Source organism: Ptiloglossa arizonensis, chromosome 8 (genome assembly GCF_051014685.1).
Source record: "Ptiloglossa arizonensis isolate GNS036 chromosome 8, iyPtiAriz1_principal, whole genome shotgun sequence".
NCBI lineage: Eukaryota > Metazoa > Arthropoda > Insecta > Hymenoptera > Colletidae > Ptiloglossa > Ptiloglossa arizonensis.
The window spans coordinates 1,808,842-1,831,854 of record NC_135055.1 but is presented as its reverse complement, the minus strand read 5'-3'; the positions used below and the strand labels follow the sequence as shown (position 1 = coordinate 1,831,854).

At 34.7% G+C, this 23,013-nt stretch overlaps 3 protein-coding genes and 1 long non-coding RNA gene across 13 annotated transcripts in view; 1 reads left to right on the top strand and 3 right to left on the bottom strand.

The window, feature by feature from the left end:
• Positions 1-9,239, bottom strand: part of Doa (CDC like kinase darkener of apricot) — a 40,684-nt gene extending 31,445 nt beyond the window's left edge. Inside the window, exons 1-3 of one of the 7 annotated variants that reach the window (XM_076317388.1) lie at positions 9,207-9,239; positions 8,340-8,456; positions 5,020-5,153 (exon numbers count right to left, since the gene is read on the bottom strand). In XM_076317388.1, the coding sequence (XP_076173503.1) occupies positions 5,020-5,153; positions 8,340-8,456; positions 9,207-9,224 (269 nt within the window). In that variant the 5' untranslated portion in view covers positions 9,225-9,239. Of the gene's footprint in view, positions 1-4,405; positions 4,542-5,019; positions 5,154-6,340; positions 6,472-7,121; positions 7,274-8,015; positions 8,103-8,339; positions 8,457-8,578; positions 8,618-8,832; positions 8,959-9,206 lie in introns of those variants that run through there. The other 6 variants (XM_076317386.1, XM_076317387.1, XM_076317390.1 and 3 more) reach the window with 6 other exon arrangements.
• A 385-nt stretch (positions 9,240-9,624) lies between these two features.
• LOC143149775 (progestin and adipoQ receptor family member 4) lies at positions 9,625-15,115 on the top strand. The gene is made up of 7 exons (XM_076317403.1): positions 9,625-9,815; positions 9,886-9,993; positions 10,525-11,034; positions 12,407-12,631; positions 13,076-13,179; positions 13,268-13,405; positions 13,643-15,115. The coding sequence occupies exons 3-7, from the start codon at positions 10,848-10,850 to the stop codon at positions 13,868-13,870; spliced, it is 882 nt and encodes a 293-aa protein (XP_076173518.1). The 5' UTR covers positions 9,625-9,815; positions 9,886-9,993; positions 10,525-10,847; the 3' UTR covers positions 13,871-15,115.
• On the bottom strand, positions 9,839-12,579 carry LOC143149777 (uncharacterized). Of its 2 annotated transcripts, none has more exons than XR_012992867.1 (3): positions 11,688-12,579; positions 10,124-11,256; positions 9,839-10,040 (listed from the first exon to the last, which is right to left on the bottom strand). It is a non-coding gene; the product is annotated as an uncharacterized LOC143149777 (long non-coding RNA). The 2 variants fall into 2 exon arrangements; XR_012992868.1 differs by having other exon boundaries at positions 10,512-11,256.
• Positions 14,258-22,426, bottom strand: LOC143149773 (F-box only protein 9). Of its 3 annotated transcripts, none has more exons than XM_076317398.1 (8): positions 22,295-22,426; positions 17,347-17,548; positions 16,896-17,111; positions 16,503-16,802; positions 16,219-16,382; positions 15,953-16,144; positions 15,642-15,876; positions 14,258-15,566 (listed from the first exon to the last, which is right to left on the bottom strand). In XM_076317398.1, the coding sequence occupies exons 2-8, from the start codon at positions 17,347-17,349 to the stop codon at positions 15,345-15,347; spliced, it is 1,332 nt and encodes a 443-aa protein (XP_076173513.1). In that variant the 5' UTR covers positions 17,350-17,548; positions 22,295-22,426; the 3' UTR covers positions 14,258-15,344. The 3 variants fall into 3 exon arrangements, with proteins under 3 accessions (XP_076173513.1, XP_076173514.1, XP_076173515.1); XM_076317399.1 differs by lacking the exon at positions 22,295-22,426 and adding an exon at positions 19,050-19,187; XM_076317400.1 differs by lacking the exon at positions 22,295-22,426 and adding an exon at positions 17,645-17,666.
• Positions 22,427-23,013: the final 587 nt, after the last annotated feature.

Genomic DNA, 23,013 nt, shown 5'->3' with positions numbered 1-23,013 from the left:
GGAATCCTATACAAGATCCACGTATATCACCTTCAGAATTGTAAACATTGAAACTTGTGCATTGAGTGGAAAGATTCCAACATTTGAATAAGCTATCTAGCATGTAAATATTGTGTGACACTGCTCCGATACGGTAACAGAATGCAATCATATATTCGATTCCAGATGATAAGATTTTACTTCATCAGATTTAATTCGAAACAGGCGTATTACGTAGCCTTTGTATTAATTTTAACATTTAATGTCTAACAATTGAATTTCTTAAACTTTACTGCATTAAAGGTATGTGTATACCATTTGACAAATGAAAAATTTAGTACTTAATTGCAAACTCTCGATATATATTTCACTGAAACCAAGAGAAGTGTTTGCAAAAGCCATGCATCCAACACCCATTGGTTTTCAACGTGGTATATCACTGATGCTTAAATGTCATAACCTGACAGAGAAAATGTAATATCATGCCAGTGAGAATGACACAGCACTAATAGAAATATTGGTGTCACTGCTAAATAAATGACGTAACGGTAAACGTATTAAAAGTCTGCAATTTGCAAAAAAGAATTTGTTAATCTACACTCAGTTATGAAAGTCCACATTCACCTCGAAATCGATACAAAGGTTTTTTTTCTCGCTAAAACCATTTACAAGAATTGAGATATAATGGCGCAATAATTTAAATACACGAGCCTAACCACAAACGTATTGAAGTTTATAAAAATTGCTTCTACAATTATGCTAAATACTTTCCCGATCTTTGTGTATTTAAGTAACTCTGGAACGAAGTATATCCTTAATTTACTTCAGCTTTTTATCCCATATTAGATGAGTGTGCTAATAATTTGTAGATATAAATAATTCTACTCGGAGAACATTTTCAGTTTACTCTAGCTTTCCATTCCATATTAGGTCTGTGTAAAATATTTCCATTATTACAATTAGCAAAGCAGACTGGCAAAGGCTGACCAAACGTTTCAAGAATACCCACTACGCATTTAAATCAGGCATAACCGTGGTACTAACAGGAAGCAAATATAAATAGCCTGAAAGGCTCGGTCAAAAGCTTGTCAATGTCCAAACCAATGATGAATTCCTTCCATCATCAAACATGTGACTACGTTCGTCCTTGTGCCTTTCTTCATACTGATCACAAACGTGTGATCACACTCGCAAAAGACCAGGAAACGATCTCGGCACGTATTGCTATCATTCTATTAGGCTGTTACAGATGAAATGACCGAATTCTGAATGGAACTGTTAACGACTACAATTTTACTGAAAATAATATTTACCAATCAAAAAATCATTCAACCGTTTCAATATATCTACGTGTATTTCTATTGAAAGAAATTATGTTTTATCAATTACTTCTTCGGGTCAGTTATGTGGTTTATTTCAGTTATGTTTAGTATTTATTAATACTAACTGTACATTTTCCAAAAACTACATTACTCTCGTTGTAATATAATTGTAATTCGCACAAAAAGAAGTTGTTTTGAAGCAATTATAATGGAGTTCCATAACTCCGATAAATTGTACCGTTTGATTATTATATTCCGATAAACATTACGCGTTCATAAAAACGACCATTTTATATGCAACGACAACCTAATACTGACACAATGAGAAACGAATCGACGTTTAGGAGAAATTCAAAGATCGAAGGGTTTAATATTACATATCGTGGGTAATTGGAATCAGTCATCGACCTACGAGAGCAGGAAGTAAATTCAAGGAGAAATTACCACCAGTCGTTAATGCAACCTTAGAGGAAAGGCTTAAAAATTTAATTGATCACCAAAGCGAATCCACACGCGTTGCGTGTTTCACAGTCTCGTAGATACGCGAAATGCACGATTAATCGAACACGAAAACAATTCGTGATTCTTATCAATGATCACTCCACTTCACGATTACTTTTCGCGAAGACATTTGTAGAAAGGCTATCGTCTGATTGAATTGCATCACAAACGCGTTCGCATCAAATTTTCTACTTCTTAATTCCTTCATCGCGATGCTACGAAAACCGATTTGCAATTTTATATGTTTTCCTCCGGGACGAGAGACGCGAAAAACTACTTTTCCGCTTCACGGTGTACGGAAAATTTAACGCAACGGGATCCACGATTCGTAAATTATGTATTCGTAAATATTTGTGTAAACAGGAATTATACGCTTCTCTAATAAATGAAAACAAGATGGACTCGATAAAAAATTACCAACTGTTTTCTCTGAAATTGCGGACGATAGCATTCTTTCCAGGTTACCAAACGCAATGTTTGTAACAATCATGAAATAACGTTTAACAAAACGTTTTAAACTTTTTAATTCTAATCTTCCACGATCTGAATGTATAATATATTGATTTACAATTGACGATAAAAAATTATCGTAATTAAATTCGTAATAAAAGAACTCGAATGAATAGAAAACGTTTTAAGTAATCGGAAGGTCAAAGAACTTTTTGTCTATTTATTTTTAATGAAACTGCCTTGAATTTTTGTTGGAAATTTGTATGTATAAAATGTCTAAGGTACCGATAATTATTTTCTATAATGAAAACACAATTTTGCGATAGCGAAAGCTCCGAGTAAAATCTCGTTAACTGCGGTTCTATACAACTTTCCAGCGTCAGAATTCTTTACGAGAATGATAGCAATTGCCTACTGAGGGCATTTTAATTAAGCGGTCTCGGCGAGCTACGACTTCTGCGAAACACCTTTAATCCTCGCGCCACTGCGTCGTGGTGCATTTATAGAAGAATCCTTCCGCGTTGCTGACGAGCCAACGTAACTAAATCAACACTAACATCGAGATTCAATCTCGAGATCTTTCCTCGCTCGAGACATTTTGTAATACATACATTTGGGAAACACACGAGAGAAACTGGAATTGATATGAATGGTTACACGATGCGGGTGCATTTCATTTAATACAAAAATTGAATAAACTCGGTTGCTGTGACTACTACAAATCTAGTATATATACTATAGAAACATCAACTATGTACATTAACTAAGTACAGTTTTTTTTAGAACGTGACGTCATTATTACGTTAATATTGAAATCTACAATGATTACGTGCATTGATTCAAAGTATTGTTCAATCTACTGTGTAAATTTACAGAGTATTATATCGTTTAAAACAAATATCTAAACCTAATCGAATATACACAATGATAGATACACCTCTTTTACCGCGTACACCGGAGGTAGAAGTAATCTAATTGTCATATAATGCCAAAAAAAGATATACCAATAATTGTGTAAATGTTGTAACAAAGTTATTCAGGTATGTTTAAATGTTTCAGAGTTTGGAAATATACTAATTGATGGACAACATATAACGAAACTTTAAAATATGATAAATGCACAACTGAGAACTAAAATTGTAAATCAACTACTGTTTCTAAGATGCTACAAGTTTTCTAATCGTAACAGAGTTACAAACATTCCATGAAGTTGAGATACTCGAAACTTTCACCCGATATACTTTCTAAACTATCAGTATTACAAAATATATTCAAACAGAATTTGAACATTTGGTTACAGATTGATCCCACTTTTAAATACCATTACTATTCTTCACAGAGCTCACTATAGAACTTGAATATAATTTCTCTGAAACATGATAATCAACTAACAACCAATACTTTGAAAATTTGTCATATTATATAAACTAAGATAAATATATCAAGTATATAGCATGTAATTTCCAATATTTCATATACTACTTAAACTGTAGAAATCAATTATTCAATAAAAATTTTGAATATATCAATCTAACTAGTTGAACTTGGAACAATTTTAGAATCAACCAATATTACATGATAGCTTCAACTTCCAGATGAATAGCTCTACTGTACAAGAAGCAAATCTAAAACACACAAGAACAATACAGAACAGAAAAATAAAAAACAGAACAATCGTTCGCTCGCAATTCGGTATGCTCGATAAATCGTAATGTTTCACTAACGAGAAACTGATAATAACTAACAGAGACTTCTTTCTCCTATGAAACAATAACAATCCGTTATCGGTAACGGTGATTCATGGAAACTGTTTTGGATCTAAAATGGAAAATATTAAATTAACTATAAAAACAACGCTAACGAAAATCTTGTTACAGGCAAATAACCATTAACTTTACAATTAAACACATCGATTCTGTTAAATTACTGCCATTGTAGTAAACTGTATGATTCTTAACAACAAAACATAAGTTCGAAAAACGCGTAACATTACCGACAATTCACCCATGTGTGAATACATTGTAAAATATCTCCCTAAAACCATGAGATAAACTCGCTGCTTTCCTCTTATTTATCATCGTCTATACCTTTTCCCACATTTGCAATTCTTTCCCAACGAAATCATTTTGGAAAAAATCCACGTCAGCACTCACGTATGTTCTCTGAACAATTTAACGACGGCCAACGACAACTCGGCTACTCAAGGATCGTACACGTAAGTCTGGAAGACCCCGCAAAAACTTCCGGCGAGAACGTGGAAGCTTGAGCGCACCGACCACGACTGACAGCCATAAAGATCTCATGGAGAACTTCTATTGCTTGTTCGCACTAAGCGCGTTCGGAGTGGGAGACCGTTCGCGCCATTGGTCTCGGTTGTAGCTCTACTTATTCCCCTCCCTTTATTTCTCAATCTTTTTTGCGCAAGTCTTACAAAAACTACTCGGCGATTTTACTCTCTTTTCAAGACACATTGACTAGATACAATCTTGTATAGTATTTAACTACGTTGATAAATATTTGGTGATCTAAGCTGTGTAATCCATAGGTTTCCTGATCGATCCCTCCCTACCTACCTACCTATCTTTTAGTTAGTTTATCAATAGGTTACAGTTATGTGCGAGTGAGTACTAAGTACAGTTTACTATCATTTTTATAAAGGCTAACACAAAGGGTTTTTTTCGTTAAGAAATAATTGCCCGTATTCTCAGTCAGAACCACATTGCAAGCAATGTTACAACATAAATGGTTACACTTTTGTAAAACTCACCTATATGTTCCTTTGCTCTGTGGACTATCATAATCGATGCGTCGTTTTTTGTGCTCGTACTGCAGGGAGCCTGCAGAATGTGAACGCGCCCTTGAATGGCTGCGAGTACGGTGACGCCTCCTGCTTCGTGGCATCTAGAACAAATATCGTAATTTTATTTAGTGTCAATATGTAAGTTTAAAAATCATTTACTGCACAGAAGAACAATACATGGCTGAAAATGTTCTAATTAATAGCGATATAGCTCTATATAAATTATCGGACAATATATTATCAGAGTTTCACCAGCACCAAAAAATGTACTTCAACTCATAATGATGAAACTGCTTCTACATTATTGTATTACATACAATCGTATACTAGCATACCTAATAATTATTGCCTTACACATCATTAAAGACTCAAATACATTTAATATCTAATTTTTATATAAGTTTCATAGGAAGGTCAGAGAACTAAACTATAGTAATAAAAACAATTTGTTACTACTACAAATACATCCTGTTTTAATTAACTTGTTAATTATATCAATTAGAAATATTTGGTAATCTTTGAAATTTAGTACAAAAACTATTACCATATTTAATTGAATATAAATGCCATTTTATTTTGTATTTCTTTATTTTCAAAGTAATAGGATTAAATCATATTTTCTTAAAAAAAGTCTTTAATGCTTGATAAATACAAATCAAGGTCAATATCAAAAAGCATATAAAATAAAACATTGAATGTTTTAAGTAGTAGATATCAGATGCATAGAACAATGTACGAAAAAAAGATATATGATATTACAACAATGTGGTTATGCAAGACACGTTAATGATAAAACAACCAAGGGTTATATCATACATGCATAAGAAAAAACATTTTTGTACAATCAAAGATACCGCAATTAAATAAACCAACAAACTAGATCTAATTACTTAATGTCTATTATTTATTTAACATTCATTTATTAAATCTAATAATCTTATATATGCACTTATATATGCAAAATATAAGTCACAAATGTTTATAAAATGGATAGCTCAATACTTTACAACTATCTTGACCTGATTAGTTCGAGTGAAAAATATAAATCAAATTACACGAATCACAAAAACTGACTGTTAAAGATGAATGAATAATAGCTATTAATTTATTAGATTTATGACTGTCTTTCAAAAGTGACTGATGCGAAACTATTAGCAACACTGATGCAACGAATCGAGGAGTCGAAGATTATAGATGGACACAATGTATCTGCGATGACGTTGTATGACTTTCCTAAAGGAATTAGGACCAGAGCCTTTTCTACAGAAGCCAGACTGCATGTACTTACATTGGAAAGACGAAACAGGCTCACTTGATCCCAAATGAAATCGAAGATGGATGATATCCAGGAACGTGAAGATGATGCTTGTGGTATGACACTGTTTTTGGACAACGATGTAGACATCAGCTCAAAAAATTCTGCAAAATGTGGGCAGTCGCATCGTAAAAGCGTACTAAGCACTATGAAAGAAAACGACCCACTTCGTAAGGAAAAATAAAAGTACCTATTATTTACCAGAATTACGAAAGTGTAATGTAACCCTACATAATCGAGAGGATTTATTCAGTGCGTGAAAAGGGGAACAGAAATCCCGCCAAAATCTCTTTATCATAAATTTCACAAGAAATGTGAAAAGAGAAGTCGGTTAGAATGACAGCACGATGTACACGTTACAAACACAGTAAAGAGAAGGGAGATGAAATGGAAATGAGGTAACGGGTACGCGTGGGCACGCTCGCTAGCAAAATCAATGTTAACGAGATGCTTGCCTTTTAACACGAGGTGTCGAATTTAAACGTTAACATTCTCGAACAATAGATTGTGCATTGTGATCAGATACGATGCACGTACATTCAACAACTATGGAGAAGTGAAAGCGATGAAATATACAAGTAGAAAGACAGATCGTAAAGCGTACGCCATAAGGGAACTTTCATGAAACGGCGGCCATCTTGGAGATAGAGAAGCATCAAGTACCAGTGAACGCAACACATGCACAATTTCTGTTGAACATTTGATAATAATTCAAATTTAACTTATTGCGATCAATTGTGAGAAAGTAACTTACATTGAAGAGATGAATCAGGCTCGATTGGTCCCAAAGTATACTCGCAAACACAAAATATCCAAAGAGCGAAACGATGTCCTACGTATAACACTGTTGTGTGACAACGACGTGGAAATCGGATCGATGCGATTGGCGAATGATACTCGGCTATGTTCGTACAACTTCGTCCACGAACATAACCGAGTATGTACGAACTTTACCGACTAACCTCCCTGTACGTACTTCCGGCAGATACAAAAAAGACATACATACGTGATTTGTGCCGGCTACCAGATTATTGACAATACTATTTTGAGATTTATCTACATATTTTTTCAATGTAAAAAGAATATTTTTGAATTTAAAAATAATCGTAATTTATTTGAATAAAATTGTATGCCTAGTCTCGAGACATTAATATTATTTCAAAATTTTGGTGCACAGAAAAATACGTTAACATTGGAGTTAAATAACGAAATTATAAAATATTATTTAAATTTTTCAGTTAGTTTCAGTACTTCGATCAGTGTTGTAGCATCGATCTTAACGATTCAAATATTTATACACAATAAATAATAAATTCTATTGATTATATTATGTAATATAGAAATGAAATATTTGAATGTTATTGTCTATACCGAAATACGATTACAATATCTAGATTGAATTGTACAATATTCGAGATATGTATGATGTGTGTTTGATAACCTCGCATATGCATGGCATAAAGAAGAAATATAACGTACATAAAATACACGAGAATGATATTGTACAGTGCTAAATCGCTGTGCACCTAGTATCACCATATAATAAAAGCAATATTTTTATCTAAATTACCATTTACGAAAACAATTTTGTGTTCAATTTGAAGCGTCGATTACACTGTACTTAATTTGTAACAGAAACCTTACATACCTGTCCCCAAATCAAATTATTAATTAGCCGCACAACACCACATTTGATTAAAGTCATTAAATTCCAAAACATACTTAAATTTTAACTGAAAATAAGACAAATCATGATGTTCACGAGGTTCCGAGATAAAGATGTATGTATGTAAATTCCGAATGGCTAGTTGATGACCTCTGTATATTATCCTAGGTGGCACCACACCACAAGTGGGTATTAGAGAGGGTAACTACATCGTTATCGGTAAAACTTTTGACAGGCTAACAACACGAGTTGCGCAGAATGAAAAGTAGCCGCGAAAATTAAAAACAAGAATTAAAATTAGCTCACCTGATTTAACAAATTGAACGTCATGTGCTTACAATTAGACTGAGTCTGGTTGTAGTATTTCGTTGTTACAGAAGGGATCAAATCTGCTGCGAACGTCCATAATTCTTTGTACGATTGCTGCAAGCAATTCAATAATCGATTTACATCGCGGTTGATTTAATCATATTTTTATCGTGAAACTTGATACAAAGAATCACAAAATATTGAAGAAAGAAAGAAATAACATAATAATGCTGTACCGTGACGCTACACTTTGGAACCATCGAAGATACACTGAATTCTTCGATACAAAGCAATCTCGATCCGACGAGGTCACGTCGATAACAACACATAATCGTAATTACCCCATACACAAGATCGTGCGATGTGACAGGAACTACGCTAATAACGTTGCGAACGAGGGAATATCACGATCGTTGAATTAATAGAATCAATAAAATCGTAAACGAATATAAAGTTCAATTTACATTCACGTAATTTTCACTCCACGTACCTGTCGTTTACAATACAGATATTTGCTCTGATCCTTTAACACGCTACTTAATACAGATGTGCTACTGGTGGTAAAACGATAGAACAGACACTGTACGAAACCTGCACCCATCTTATCCGGGTAGCTGCAGCTTACCAAGAGGGCTCCGTGCAGGTAACGTGTTTTACTGTCTGGCGCTTGCGCTGTATTATAACTAACCCCACACGCGACACAAATTTGTCACGTTTGATCGTAATTGAACAACAAAGGGTATTGTCTTTAAAACATTGCTATTCTTAGATTGCATTGCTCGATCAAACGAACACAACGGAATAAATGATTTCACGTATGGAAGGCGAAAACACATGATTCACGAATTAATTATATAAGCTTACAAGTTGGAAACCGTCCATTGATTAAAGTCGAGCGTCTGTCCTTATTTCCAGCGACTGCAGCCGCAGGAGGCACGTCGCGCAAAAATTCGCGTTCACCGTTTAGGTTTTGGCTTCCTGTTCCCCTTGAAAGACAGTAAATGACGTTCAACGAGAAAAGACAGTTGCTAGGAGAACAATTTAAAGTCGTTAAATATCGTACGGTCATTTTCAATTTACGTAGCATTCAAATCTTATTCAATGTTGGCTCGAAACCAACATTCGTACCCGAACGAAAGCTCGATTTAATGAACGAGCTAAAAATATTATCCATCATTCACGGTTCGTTAATTCGAATTTGAAGGCAAATGTTGACGACCCGCGAAAGCGACGGGTACTACTACGCTGCAAACATGTAAAAATATCCTATTACGAACGTCTCGGGACATTTTGTAATAAAATGACAAATAATAATAATTGATTCGTCACCGAAGCTTTAAATTATCGTACCAGTTAGTGAAATTTTGAGTGCTCGGTAATATGACCAGATACTCCAATTCTTCGTGAATCGTATTCGTATGAAACACACATGTCGCCGATAAAATGGATGTCAAGATTACGACGAAACTGAAGGTTAGTCAATCAATAAACTAATGCAAAAACCAATTTGTCCTTTTAATTAAACTTCCCTATGAATATCAAGGTCCATGTATTTCCTAAAAAAATCTGGTCGCGGCTATAAAAGGCATTCGAGCGGATCCCTCAAGCGCCAAAAACAGACTCGAAGAATACTGGGGAACTGGATCTGTAGGTATACGATTTTCCATTACCCATTTGTGAAAGATTGCGGCAACGGAGCTGTAACAAAAAAAAAAAAAAAAAAAATAACGTTACAAGAAAACGATCCTGTTAACGATACCGTTAAAAATTCAAACGCAAACCTTGCAATCTCTCTCTCCTCCAATTTGTCATCATACAACATCAAGTCCTAGCGAACAAAAAGAACTGTCTTTCTTTAACCCGTTTTCCGCATACTTCGCGCTTCGTAATCGGGCAAAGTGCGCGTTCAAATACTCTTCCTACATACTTAGAAAGCGAGTATTTTCTTCTAAAATATCTTCTTAAATATTTAGAAAGCGAATGTATCCTTCTGAAATATATTTCAAAGCGTCACTCTCCCCGTTGCGACGCCAGTTACAAAAGTGGTATCGTCCAGCGAATTGGGCAAGTGGGGGCGCAAAAGGGATTGCGCCTCCAGCATTCCTAGAGAGGGTGGGGAGAGAGTAGATTGGCGGGTTCGTGGAGACTGGCCGTGTATATTCGCGGTACCGCTTTCTCTCAGGCAATGAAAAGGATCGATGCGGTCTCCGTGGTAACGGCACCGTCAGAGAGGCCGGAATCGCGGATGGTGGTGGACAGAGCCTCGAGTACAGAACTGATGCAGTAACGACGTCGCCGTCGCCGTCACCGAGGGCTGGGACGCTGCTCGCGGACGCGTCGCTCTACCCCGCGTGTGTGCCCGTGCTTCGAATATCCCTCAAGCATTATTCAGACCGCACGACGTCGCTACGAGACGGTGAGCATCATGCGGAGGCGTCAAACCCTCCGCTACAGGACGTCGACGTCAAGGACTCGTTCGAGCGTCGGGACGTCAAAAACGGCGGGATGCACGAGCAACCATCGCGCCAGGAGAAACCGAGAATTCTCCTGTTGCGACGATGGAGCGACATGCCCAAACACCTGCAATTCAACCCCCATATACGCACCGGGTACAGACCGCTCATGACCGTCCGCCAGTGCCTCGGTAGCCTCTTTTATATCCACAATGAGACTGTCAATATCATGACACACGGTAAGTCGTTGTACGCGAGAATCGGAAGCGAATTGACTGCTCAAGGTCACCGAAGGGTCGTTCCCCCTCAAACTGCAGGGCGAATTGACGCGGTGTGAAAGTAGGGAGGAGTGACCTTGAGCCACCTACCGAGTCTGGTCCGAATGTAGTAAAGTTTTCGCGTTTGTACCGGGCGAATCCATTGGCGGGTACGATTACTTCAATCGGTGTTATTCGAGGAACCTGGAAAGACATATGAAATATTAAACGACATTGAATGCGCAGTATTAAATAGTAAATTATTTATAATTTATTATTGCTACGTTCGAGGAACCGAATTATCCCGGGCTCGTGCTTATCCAAAAACATTTTAAAAAAGTAATGTACTCGATAAAAATGAATGTTATATCGAAATTATTAATTTCATGTATCATTAATGATATAAATTATTCTTAGAAGAGAAACGTTAGTGTGTGTTTATAGGGTGGATTTTTATAGCACTGAAATTTGAAGGATAAACACAAAGGATAGATAGTGATATAAAATATGGAAAATTAGGATAAAATAGGAAAATTCATTCGTATTGATATTAATAGATTTCTGTAGCTTGTAAGCTCCTTATAGAACGTCGAGAGTGGTTCAGTCTGATTGAATTAAATAGAAAAATGGATTACCCTTGAGTTACGCGATTTCAAGGTGAACCAGCACGAAAGATCTTCATATTCGGATCAGCGCATTGCGGGATAACTAAAAATCGATCGTCGAAGCCGTACATTATTCTTCCTGGATTTACTCTTGACACCAATACATGGAAATGACAACAGTGCTCCGTATTAATAGAATCGATAAATTCACTCGAGGAAAAAAACAACGTGTGAAAGTAATTTGCGTGAACATCGTGCAGAAAATTTCTGAAACGAAAATATCACAGTACGTCGATCACATCAAAGGATTCAAGTTCATTAATAATCAAAGAGGAAAGCGTGATCGCGAAACCGAACGTAAATGTAAAATCATGTTGCGCTATTATTCGATGAATTATTTATTTAACACACCGTTGAGTTATGTGCGCAATGTTCTACCTACACAATACGACGTGATAAAATTCTGTGACAGCGATCAGAAGAGATGGAATAATATGTTATCGAGTCAGAGATTACAGATAACGGAGAACATCTCCAGAACTGCTTCCTAATCGTCTCGTTACTCGCGCGTACTTACGATAAAAAAAAAAAGCAGACACTTGTTGCACAGGGATCGTTGTACGATATTTGCAGTAACAATAGTACCAGTGGATATTTTTTGCGTTTACATACAGTCGATTTTCGATAAGTATGCTTTCCTGACTTGAGAGTCGACATTAAATTGATTTATACGAGTAATTACTTCCCAGGATTCGCTATTTTATACATGCTACTGACGATACCGCAACTTCTTCCATGGAGTGCCCAAGGTACCTTCACGGGAATTTTGTCATGGTGTCACTTAATCGGCGCCGTTAGTCCATGGATCGGATCTTTCATTTATCATCTCTTCATGAACTTAAATTACGACGACGTCTTCTACAAGAAACTGCTGAAATTAGACATGATTGGCATATGGCTGTGTCAAAGTTTTGGTAACACGATTCAAAATCGAACAACCCTTTCGAACCTGATAGCAACATATTTGTGCACGATATTTTAAAGTCAACAAATTTGTGTATTTTATATATATATATACACATACACACACGCGTATACATACTATTTAAATATCTTATGAAACTATGTAATGAACTCTTTCGTTTGTTTCTTTTTCTATTAATTCTTTAATATTCAAGTTTCGTTCTTTTTTTATATTTCTATAATTTGTAGAGACTACACTTTACCTCTTTAATAAATAAATAAATAAATACTCCATCTTAATATGTTTTGCACCAAACATTTAAAATTTACGTAAAAAATATTATTAGCTAATGCAACCGGGTTAAAAACGTCAAAGTTTCAGGTTCGAAAGGGATAAACAATGCAGCTGCAAATGATTATCGATCTAATCGTGAGACTTTCTTTCATCTTTTCAGGAGCAATACCCATGATGGCAGCATCCGTTCACTGTTTACCCAACAGCTTCTGGTACTGCTGTATTTTTATCTACTGTTCTCTTAGCATTTGGGGACTCCTTAAGGTACACCGTTTTCATTATGTAATTTCGAGCAATTTGTTTAATTCTCGTTTCCAATCTTCGTGATCTTTGAACGCCACTTATTCCATAGGCAATGAATGCGTATTCTCCGTGGGAGAGAAGATTATGTTTCGCGCCTCCTTTTCTAATGAGAATGATGGTAATGACTCTACGATGCTTTGGAATTGGCGGTGGATCTCCAAATGCGCTACACCATATTGTGCTACAGGTAAATTAAAAAATGTCAAGATAATATAAGTCTGTTTTAAATCTACATTAATACAAAAAGTGTGTAAAGGATCTTAAAATGGTGATGGTTTTTGAAACGTCTTGTTGAGAGTATTTTTTTTTTTCATTCTAACGAACCTAATATTCTCCAAAATCCTCCACCATAGATCATTACAAAAATTTGAAACTTGTACTTGAAATCAAATATTGTAAGAGAATCGCATAAATTGTTTTTCAGGACCTGATAGCTGTTATTGGAGCAACCATTGGAGCTTTGCGCATACCTGAAAAGTGGATCCCAGGAAAATTGGATTTGGTATTGAATTCTCACAATCTGATGCATGTGCTAGTTGTCCTGGCAGTGTGTTCCATGCACGCCGCCACACTGCAGGATCTCACTTGGATGGCCGATCCATCTGCGTGCAACGGGTCGAGCTCTGTTCCGTCGATGCACGATGAACTGTGATTGAATCGTGAAAACCTTTCACTGTAGTCTGTGATAAATTTAAGCCTACGACAGCCGACGATTATTTGTGTAGGTGCTTTGCAATCGATGACCAGAACGCCTTTCGCTCGTAGAGCGGAGAAATCTTTTTAAGTACAATTGTACAGAAATGAAAGATTGTATCAAAATTTCATAGTGATAAAAACGCTGTGAGCGTCTTTTACAAAAACGTGGAAGAGTTTAAGTACAATCATGAGTACAAAAGTGAATTTGTCATATCGAGAATAATGATATAAAGTAACAAGTGCCCAAACTAATTTAAACATTGGTAAGAGGCAAAAGAATAATGTAAATAAAGGCAGTGTAAACAAAAGAAAAGATCTCTCGAATGAAATAAGTGAGACGGAATAAGCACATCAAAAATACGTTTATTATCGTAATTGTAATAATAAACATCCATAGCAATATACAAGATGTGTTCCAGGGCACTCATCTCTTTAATTCGATACATCGTTTCATAAATGTCAATACTACCATTTAAAAGCATAAAACATTTCCAAAATATCGATCGGAATTCATTCCATTCCGTCGCTATTCGATTATTCGTATATAGATTAATTACTCGTATTAAAGTATTGAGAAATTATATTAGAAAGAGATCGACTTATCCATTCAATAGTTTTCATAATTACAAAGTAAATAGTACGCATTTGATTAATCATATGTTCGGTTGTTTCATATACTTTGACTGAGTGTATACATTTCTAAGTGAGAGTCTATATAAAATTAGAATAGAACAGAACCGCAAGAAATACAGTTTAATCAATATTTTATCTTAACGAAAATTACCAATAAACAGTACATGTACTGAATCGATATACATACTGTTTGTATACAATTTGACATGCAAATGTGTTCTTGCGGTTCCGATTGTTCATCATATACATTTGCATGCTCCAGTAGCATATAGTTTGACCAAAATTAATTATTAATAATAAACCTGCTGTGTCAAAGCCATTAATCTTCGTTTTATTTCTATGAAAAATGTCATAGATAATAAATATAAATAAAATATAAAAATAATTTTTCCAATACAAGCACCTATTTTGAAAGCACATAAGGCACTATAAAGTGCATAACATAATAATAAAATAAATTTGTGAATTATTTATCTATGCTATCTATTTAAAAATTAACATAGGTAATAAAATTTAAAAGAAAACTGTAATGTGAGAATTGTACAGTAGGTAAATAAAAATTATTTATGAAACAATAGAATAACAAATTAAGAATAAAGTATTTTCTTATTACGACCGTATTTATCATACATAAGAAGCCAAAAAATATGTTAATATATTATGTGTTCACAATGTACATCAAGAGTAATTTATAGAAATAACGCTGGCCAGCAGAATTTACTCTTCTCTTAGATCTTTGTTCCATTATTGTACTTTTACGTACTGTGGATGAGTAATAATTTTATATTCTGTTACAATTACTGTAATGGAACTTCACTTTCTTGGATGTAACTTTTAACCCTAGTGAATTTAAGAGGTGGATATCGCCCGCCAATAGCCGATACCCTCCATTCTTTTACAGATGGTTCCTTTAAGCACATCTTTACTTCGTGTCCATTTCGATATTTCGTAAATATAGTGTAGCTCAGCCATTTCAATTGTGAATGCATCCGTCTAAAGTGATTTTGAATTTCAAATTCCTATAACAATCCAAAAATATTGTCCTAAAATACGTACTCTATTTTAATTTAATACTACAACTACAAAATACTTACAATGTGAAACGTTTGTTCCCCATTGTCATGTATAGGTTCTCTTTTCTTTCTTTTGTAAGTAGTAATTTCTTGCACTTCTTGTTTTCTGAGCACCAGAGTAACACAATTATCGTGCAATCTATAATAGCCAATAAGAATCGACGGATCTCGTGGTATACGATTTTTTAAGGAATTTACACAATTTTGTGCTTCATCGGTTGAAGTTAGCATTAGAACTTTTCCTTCGGGAAAAAATCTGTTTATTGAGAAAACATTAGAAGAATTAAAACGTGTAGCAACAGACATTTACATCAAGTTATACAATTTCATACCTCAGGTACCTAAAGTATTCCACCAGATGCCAAGGTCTATAAAATCGATCTTGGAAACTATTTTCACCATCGTGTATATAACTGATCTTACATATATAACATCCATTATATCTTAATTTAGGCCGTTGTAAATACATTTCTCTCCATGATTGGTATTGCGGAGCATAAGTTCCACAGTTTACCCCCCATACTCTATGTAATTTATTAATTACATAGTTGTTTCATTATTATCAAGAGAAATTTCATAAGAGATATTTATGGCTTACCTAACACAGACAAGTCTCCAAATTTCTGAATCTCTTGCAGATATATAAAATCCACGGCATACTCTGGAAAACATTTCAAGTGATCTCAAGTCAAGTTCCGACGATACTACCCACCTCAAGATATAAAGCACTATTTCTATAGGCAAGGCAGAAATATGTGTTGTCTGGAATAAGAAATGTATTGCAATGGTTACTATGATGTTTGATAATAATAATGTTGCGTTCAAATGTGCTTTAACACAATTTATAAAATTATTCTTTAATTTCAAACAATAAACACTCACATTTTGTTCAAATTTAGGAAAACAAACACATTTATTAAGATTTATAATTTTGCATAACTTAATGAATAAATCGCTTTCTTCTTCACTTTTATCATTGTGGTTTTCACTGTTATCATCAATATTATTCACACCATTATCCAAATCTTCAAGACTCTCGTCGTTAGATTTTAGTTTTGTCGAATCGTACAAACGAAATTCAATGTCAGGAACTAATTGTACAGCACGTTTGTAAAATTGAGTTGCTTCGTAAAACTTTCTACTTTGCTCGTACTCAACTCCTTTCAAAAATAAATTTTTTGCCTAAAATATAAAATTTCTTCTATATATTATAATTACATTATAATTTCTTCTACCTTATAACTATTTTAAAATAAGTATTAACAAGTATTATACCCTGGTTTCAATGGATTCATCATCATAAGCAACATCAATTTTAACCGTTTTTGAGGAATGAGCTTTGGCTATATCTCGTTTTGGTGACAAATCTAATTCGCGTTGCCATTGTTCTCTAAAAGATGTTAAAGCATCCTCGATGTTGGATTCCGAAAAAGAATAGCCTTCCTGATCGTCTCCACCGTCATCCGATTCACCAGATTCACTGGAGTGACTCTATTGATATAAATAAAAAAAGAAATAGGCATAAATTACTTAAACCATTAAATGAATTCTCGTTACAAAAATTAAATGAAACTAAAACAGGTAAATAGTACAAACTATTAAATATTTCGTTGAAAAATGATACGTAGAATGACGTTGTCTGCTTTGGTTTAGGTTATGTTGATGTAGCAAACTTTTTATGCAATAACAATGAAAGGACAGTCAGTGTTTCCAACATCTTACATACCATTTTTAGCCCGATTCAATTTTCACAATGTTATTCCTTCAACGTTTGTACTCTCGGTCGGAAAAACGTACAACACAGCGAAAGTACAATTTTGCCAACAGTACCGCCGCCATGGTTTTGGTCTGTCTGTATTGCGACTCAATTAAAGATCATAATGGCTGCTATGGATTATTTCCTTATATTTTCAGTTGATGCAATAGACCTAAAATATTACCACTCAAAAAGTAATAGTTTCAGAGGAATCATGTGATACGTTACAGTCTGTTACAATATGTTTTAGAAGAACAAATTTCCTTACATGCAAATATTACGTCAGCGTAAAGATAAGAGATACTTGAAAGTAAAAAAAAACGTTACCACGTGTACCGATAACGTGGAACTTTAAATTTAAATAATTGATATATATATATATATATATATATATATATATATATATATATATATATATATATTTGGATAGATGTATTAAATATTTATCGCTTGCTTGGATTGTTAAAATTGCCACTTCGATTTACGACAATATTGTCTTTAAAAAAATAAATAAAATGAAAATTCTATGATAGTAATTTGAAATTTATCAAGGAAATTTAAAGTAGATCTTTATTATCGAATACGGAAGTAATCGATTGTACATTAACTAACGATAATTTTACATCATTACATAAGAGATACAATTTTAGCATATTTGGTAATGAGTCGCTACTACGAACCAGCTATTGTAATCGAAACCTTTGTGTAACCTTTCTTTAGAAAAGTGAAAAATTAGAACTGTATACAATTTGCATAGGTATGTACATGTATATGCCACAATTTGACAAATTTAATTATTATTATTACACTAAACACAAATAATGCTATATTATTACGAAATTAAGCGAGAGAATAAGGACATATATTTACGTATATTTCTCGTGTGTGTACGTTACATGTACCTATGTAACGTAGCGCGATCTTCCGTCTAAAATTTAAACAGTGCGCATCGAAAGTAGTATACCTAAACTTTAATTATTTGTATTTCGAAAATGAAACATCAAATTGCAAAATAGTAAAAGACTCTTTGATTCCACTTGATAGAAGGAATATGCAAATTTCGGTATTTTTCATCATTTAGAAACATCCTGTATTATTTTTCATAGACAATAAATAATAGTGTAAATGTTTTCAAAGGTACAACTAATACCGGATTACTAGATCTATACGAAACCTTGATCTTCTAGAACATTCGATTGCTTTATGAACCTATTTGGTTACAATGATGCAACATGACTATTTAACCCTCCTTAAAAAGTGTACGTATTTATTCAATAACAAACATCTCGATGTATGGTAAAGAACACTATTCTAATTATTTGTGTGCCAATTATAAATCTATTTTAATTCAATTATTCTCTTACAAAATGTTATTTCATTCAATCTATACACACTTCGAACATTTATACACCAAATTAAATCACGAGCAAATAATTTTAAAATTATATTTTAAGTTTAGATCAGATTTCAGAAATGACTACAGTAGATTTACCATGGTAATATATAATATTTATTCGATAAATTTGAAGGCATGTTAAAACGATTATTCTTCTAATTTAGAATTCAATGTTTGTTTCATGTTACAAATACCAAGTAGCTGTCTCAAAACGCAACATTATGGATCACATTGAACAATATTTGGAAAATAACGAAAAGAAAAGGGATTCACCTACTCGTGTCGTTTTTTCCATGGCTGATGTGTCCCATACACGTGTATCAACATCGTGGACCCCTCCTTTTCCACAAAACTATCACTACCTGAAGATCATCTTCCCGAGTAAAAGCCGCGTGCTAACCGAGTGTGGGCACAGACAGCATCATGAGCTTGGTGAGTACGAAACTACTCATTCACTGTACTTCTCCTACGATAAGTTTCTCTATTTTCACTATCGTCTTCGTTCCCGGTTTCTCTTTATATCACATTCGCGCATGTTTTCCAACAGCTATGGATACGTCTCGTGTCGTGTGACAGTGAATCGCGCCCATTTGCGATAAGTGTAAAAGTGTTGGTCGTTTTTTTTTTTTTTTTCCGAAATAATAAGTGTAAAGAAAATACATCAATGGAATTCTATCTGGTTGTGATATAAATCTATAATCCCGTATTAAGAAGATTTACGTTCCTACTATTTCCAAAAGGTCGATATTCGATTGGACTTGATTTAACATTAATTACTATACTCGTTAGAACACTCGGAACGATAATAGTGAATTTTCCTTCGATAGGGGTATTTTCAAATTTCACGATCGTTTGTTAAGAATATGTTCTCGTATCGAGAATCGTATGTAAATATCGTCAACGAGGTAGCGATCGAAAGTTAGTTGTGGCGTGCGACTCATTGCTGGAAAAATTCAGATTTCTACCAAGAAGAAGTTCCCGATGAGCATTCTGTGCAGTCGACTTTCTTCTCCCGTATTTGTGTGTTTCGCGTTCAGATATCTCCGGGTGTGCACATACACGCGGCACCTCTTTCAGTGTTTAATTTATGGTATTTAATTCAATGTCGGCGTCACCGTTCGAAATTAATTAAGTATCATTTAAGTCTTTCTATAGCCAGGGTATCGATGACCTCTATAGATAAAGAGTATGAACAAGCATGTTATAATTTATAATCGCGTGTCGAGGATTCGGGACGTTCAATTAGAAAATTAATTCTAGTAGAGGAACGTCGATCGGATTTTCTACAAACAATTTGCGGCTACGAATGTCTCGTGGTGGTTATCCTTTGATTGCTTATTGCTTTTAGTTTCACTGCTCGGCGACGTTTATTCTTTTATCATTAAAAACTTTCTTTCGGTCATCACACCGTGTTCCCGTAACGTGTCTTCCGTTTCCACCGTGTTATTTTCCAAGCTACCTGGACACTTTTCATTTTGTCACACTTGTTCCTATGACTATCTTACATATTTCGTTTCTTAATTGCCGAAAGAAGAAATTGTTACAGTAGTGGAATCGGTCGCGAGAACCGTCTCGAATTCCATCGCTGCAATGCGCGTGTTTCGCGGATATACGATTTTAACAGCCCATTTCTTATGTGGTACGAGTGCATGCACCCGCAATTAGCCGCACGCGTTAATTGAAACTCGAATTAGTTTTACGCTGGAGTTACTGACGGTCGTATAACACGCGAGTCGTTCGAATCCGAAACGATCACTATTTTTTTCGAGAAACATCGATAAATTTCGTTGCAACGACAGCTTTCGCGGAGTTAATGAACCGACACACGAGACACAGATACTATTAATTTATACGTGTAACGTATATATCCATGGAAACTTAATACTGCGGTTGAGGCTCCGGCCTTTTCATCTATCACTTACCATAGTTGGTTAGGTTTGTCGTTTTACCGGTGAACAAGGAAAAGTGTCTCATTAACTGCGGAACTCTTGATCTCTACCTTGAGGACGGAATTGTAACACGAAAACGGAAATGATTTATGCGACAGGAGTGTAATTTTCAAGTAGGGTCATCTGTGAAATAACTTTCTTGTAACGCTCGAACGAACCGATATATCAAAGTATTCCAAACGATCGATGATCTGGTACTCAAGTACTCGAGGTTTCAAATATTTAAGCATTCACGAATCCAAGTGTACGAGCATTCGAACACGCAAGTATTTAATCACTCGTGTACTCGAACGACCAAGTACTCGAGTACTCGAACTCGAGTATTCGGATACTCGGGTATTTGAACTCGTGTATTAAGTATTCGAGTGTCTAAATACTCGAACGTGTACTCGGTCACGAAAGTACTCGATTATTTTTGTTCAAATATTCGGCTATTGTTCAAATATTCGGCATTAAAGTACTCAACACACACAGATACTTGGGTGTTTGCATACTCGAGCATTCGAGTGCACAGATATTCAATGCTTTAGTACTCCCATATTCGAATACTTTGAAAGTTTAAGTACTTGAACGTATACTTGGTGAAAGAAATATAGAGAGCTCTTGAAAACTGTGGAGAGCGAATATCCTTAATCTAGACTAATTTTTGTGCTTATTAATAATTTTCTAATCACATATTGTCAAATCGAAAATCTATGTCTTTTGAAAATACATTTTTATAAGTTTATGCAGCTGTTTGTCACCAATCTTGACAAATAGTGGAAAGCATGCACTTCGATATTAACTATCTATACAGTGTTCATTTTATTTTTTTTTTTTAAATAGATGCTCTCGTACAAAACGTAATTTTAAAGTGAAATTTTGTCCTTAAAAAACAAGTTTCTGTTTCAAGACAAAAAATAAAAGTATGCCTAATGTAAATTCATTAAGTATAATCCTGAAGCCAAAAGACAGCTTTCCAATAGGAAATAACACAAAGCGATTTGTAACCAATAAGGGTATTGATTAACAAATCGAGCGTATTTAAATTGCATTCTTATATTTCTTCTACTAAATTCTAACCTTTGCATTCAGTAATATTATTGTAATTATTTTATAATTTCTACATAGTTCATTACACTGAATTATCCAGAAACGTGTTCGATTCTAATACCTAATTTCCATAACCTAATTTCTACTTTCTTTATAACTTCGAAATGTTTTGAGTAGCGTTTCTACAGATTTTATCGTTTCGAGTTTTACCTGAGGAATTACTTTCGTTTCGAAATAATCAATAGATTTCTTTTTCACCGATGTTCAATATATTTGAAACTTACTTTATTCACGATTTGGTTTATTCCACAACAAAAAATAGATTAGCTATAGTCGTGATTCGAAGCGTAACTGTACGTTTGTACCGTTTATTTTTACGGTCGGCAAAGACAAATGACTTGGGCCGTTTGAAAAATGGACACATCCCGATCCGTTTCGTTTTAATACGTAGTCGTACCAACCAAGTGTGTTCCGACGTATCTGTGCCCCTTGTGTGACCACCGTCTGAGAGAAAGTAATTATCAAAGAATTTATGACGAACCTCGAATTGGGTGTGGATACTCTACGCGTCTTCTTTGGTGATAGGTTCATTGCACCTTAAGCAGGTGGCATCTTTTCGGTGCTCGGAGAAGAAAGTTTTTTCCGTGTTCAGCGATGACGTATAAGCCAATCTTAAAGAAAGATCAGCCGCCACCGATCGCGCCTAATACATACTAAGCGTTTGTTACGAAACGATGGAGGATATATTTGCGACAAAGAGACTTCACAACCGTTGGTAATAATTTTCAGAACTGTACTAATCGCGACATCTATTAGTTGTATAAATTACTGCGTAGCACATGATATCTAAGTCAACGTGCTTTTGTATCTAGCAGTTTTTTCCGTCACACGTGCTCGACCTGTACATTCTCGTTCTGGATAGTTAATGGAATCACACGTGTATTACTCTGCATATGAAAATTACCAGTGAAATATATTATATCTTTGTTAAACCAAATCAGAAATCAATAAATTCCATCAGTAATATAGTGAAAGAATATTCAAATCCCTAATTCAAGTTCCGTAGAAGTAGAACATAACCTTTTATACGTAAGTAAATTCAATGGTTGTCAATCATCGGTACAAAGCTGTCCAATTGTATTAAAAAGACTTGTTCGAATATTGCACGACTTTTATGCAGGGTTTATTTTTGGTTCGCCCTTTCTCACTCGCGACTTTTTTCGATCACTTTCCATCGGTGTTTCGACGGACCAAATCGAT

Coding starts and splice junctions, on each gene's coding strand:
- LOC143149775 (XM_076317403.1), top strand. CDS start 10,848: ATGCACGAGCAACCATCGCGCCAGGAGAAACCGAGAATTCTCCTGTTG. Junction 11,035..12,406: donor TGTCAATATCATGACACACG/GTAAGTCGTTGT, acceptor ATTACTTCCCAG/GATTCGCTATTTTATACATG. Junction 13,406..13,642: donor TACACCATATTGTGCTACAG/GTAAATTAAAAA, acceptor ATTGTTTTTCAG/GACCTGATAGCTGTTATTGG.
- LOC143149773 (XM_076317398.1), bottom strand. Junction 16,803..16,895: donor ATGAATCCATTGAAACCAGG/GTATAATACTTG, acceptor TTTATATTTTAG/GCAAAAAATTTATTTTTGAA. Junction 16,383..16,502: donor TTCCTAAATTTGAACAAAAT/GTGAGTGTTTAT, acceptor TTCTTATTCCAG/ACAACACATATTTCTGCCTT.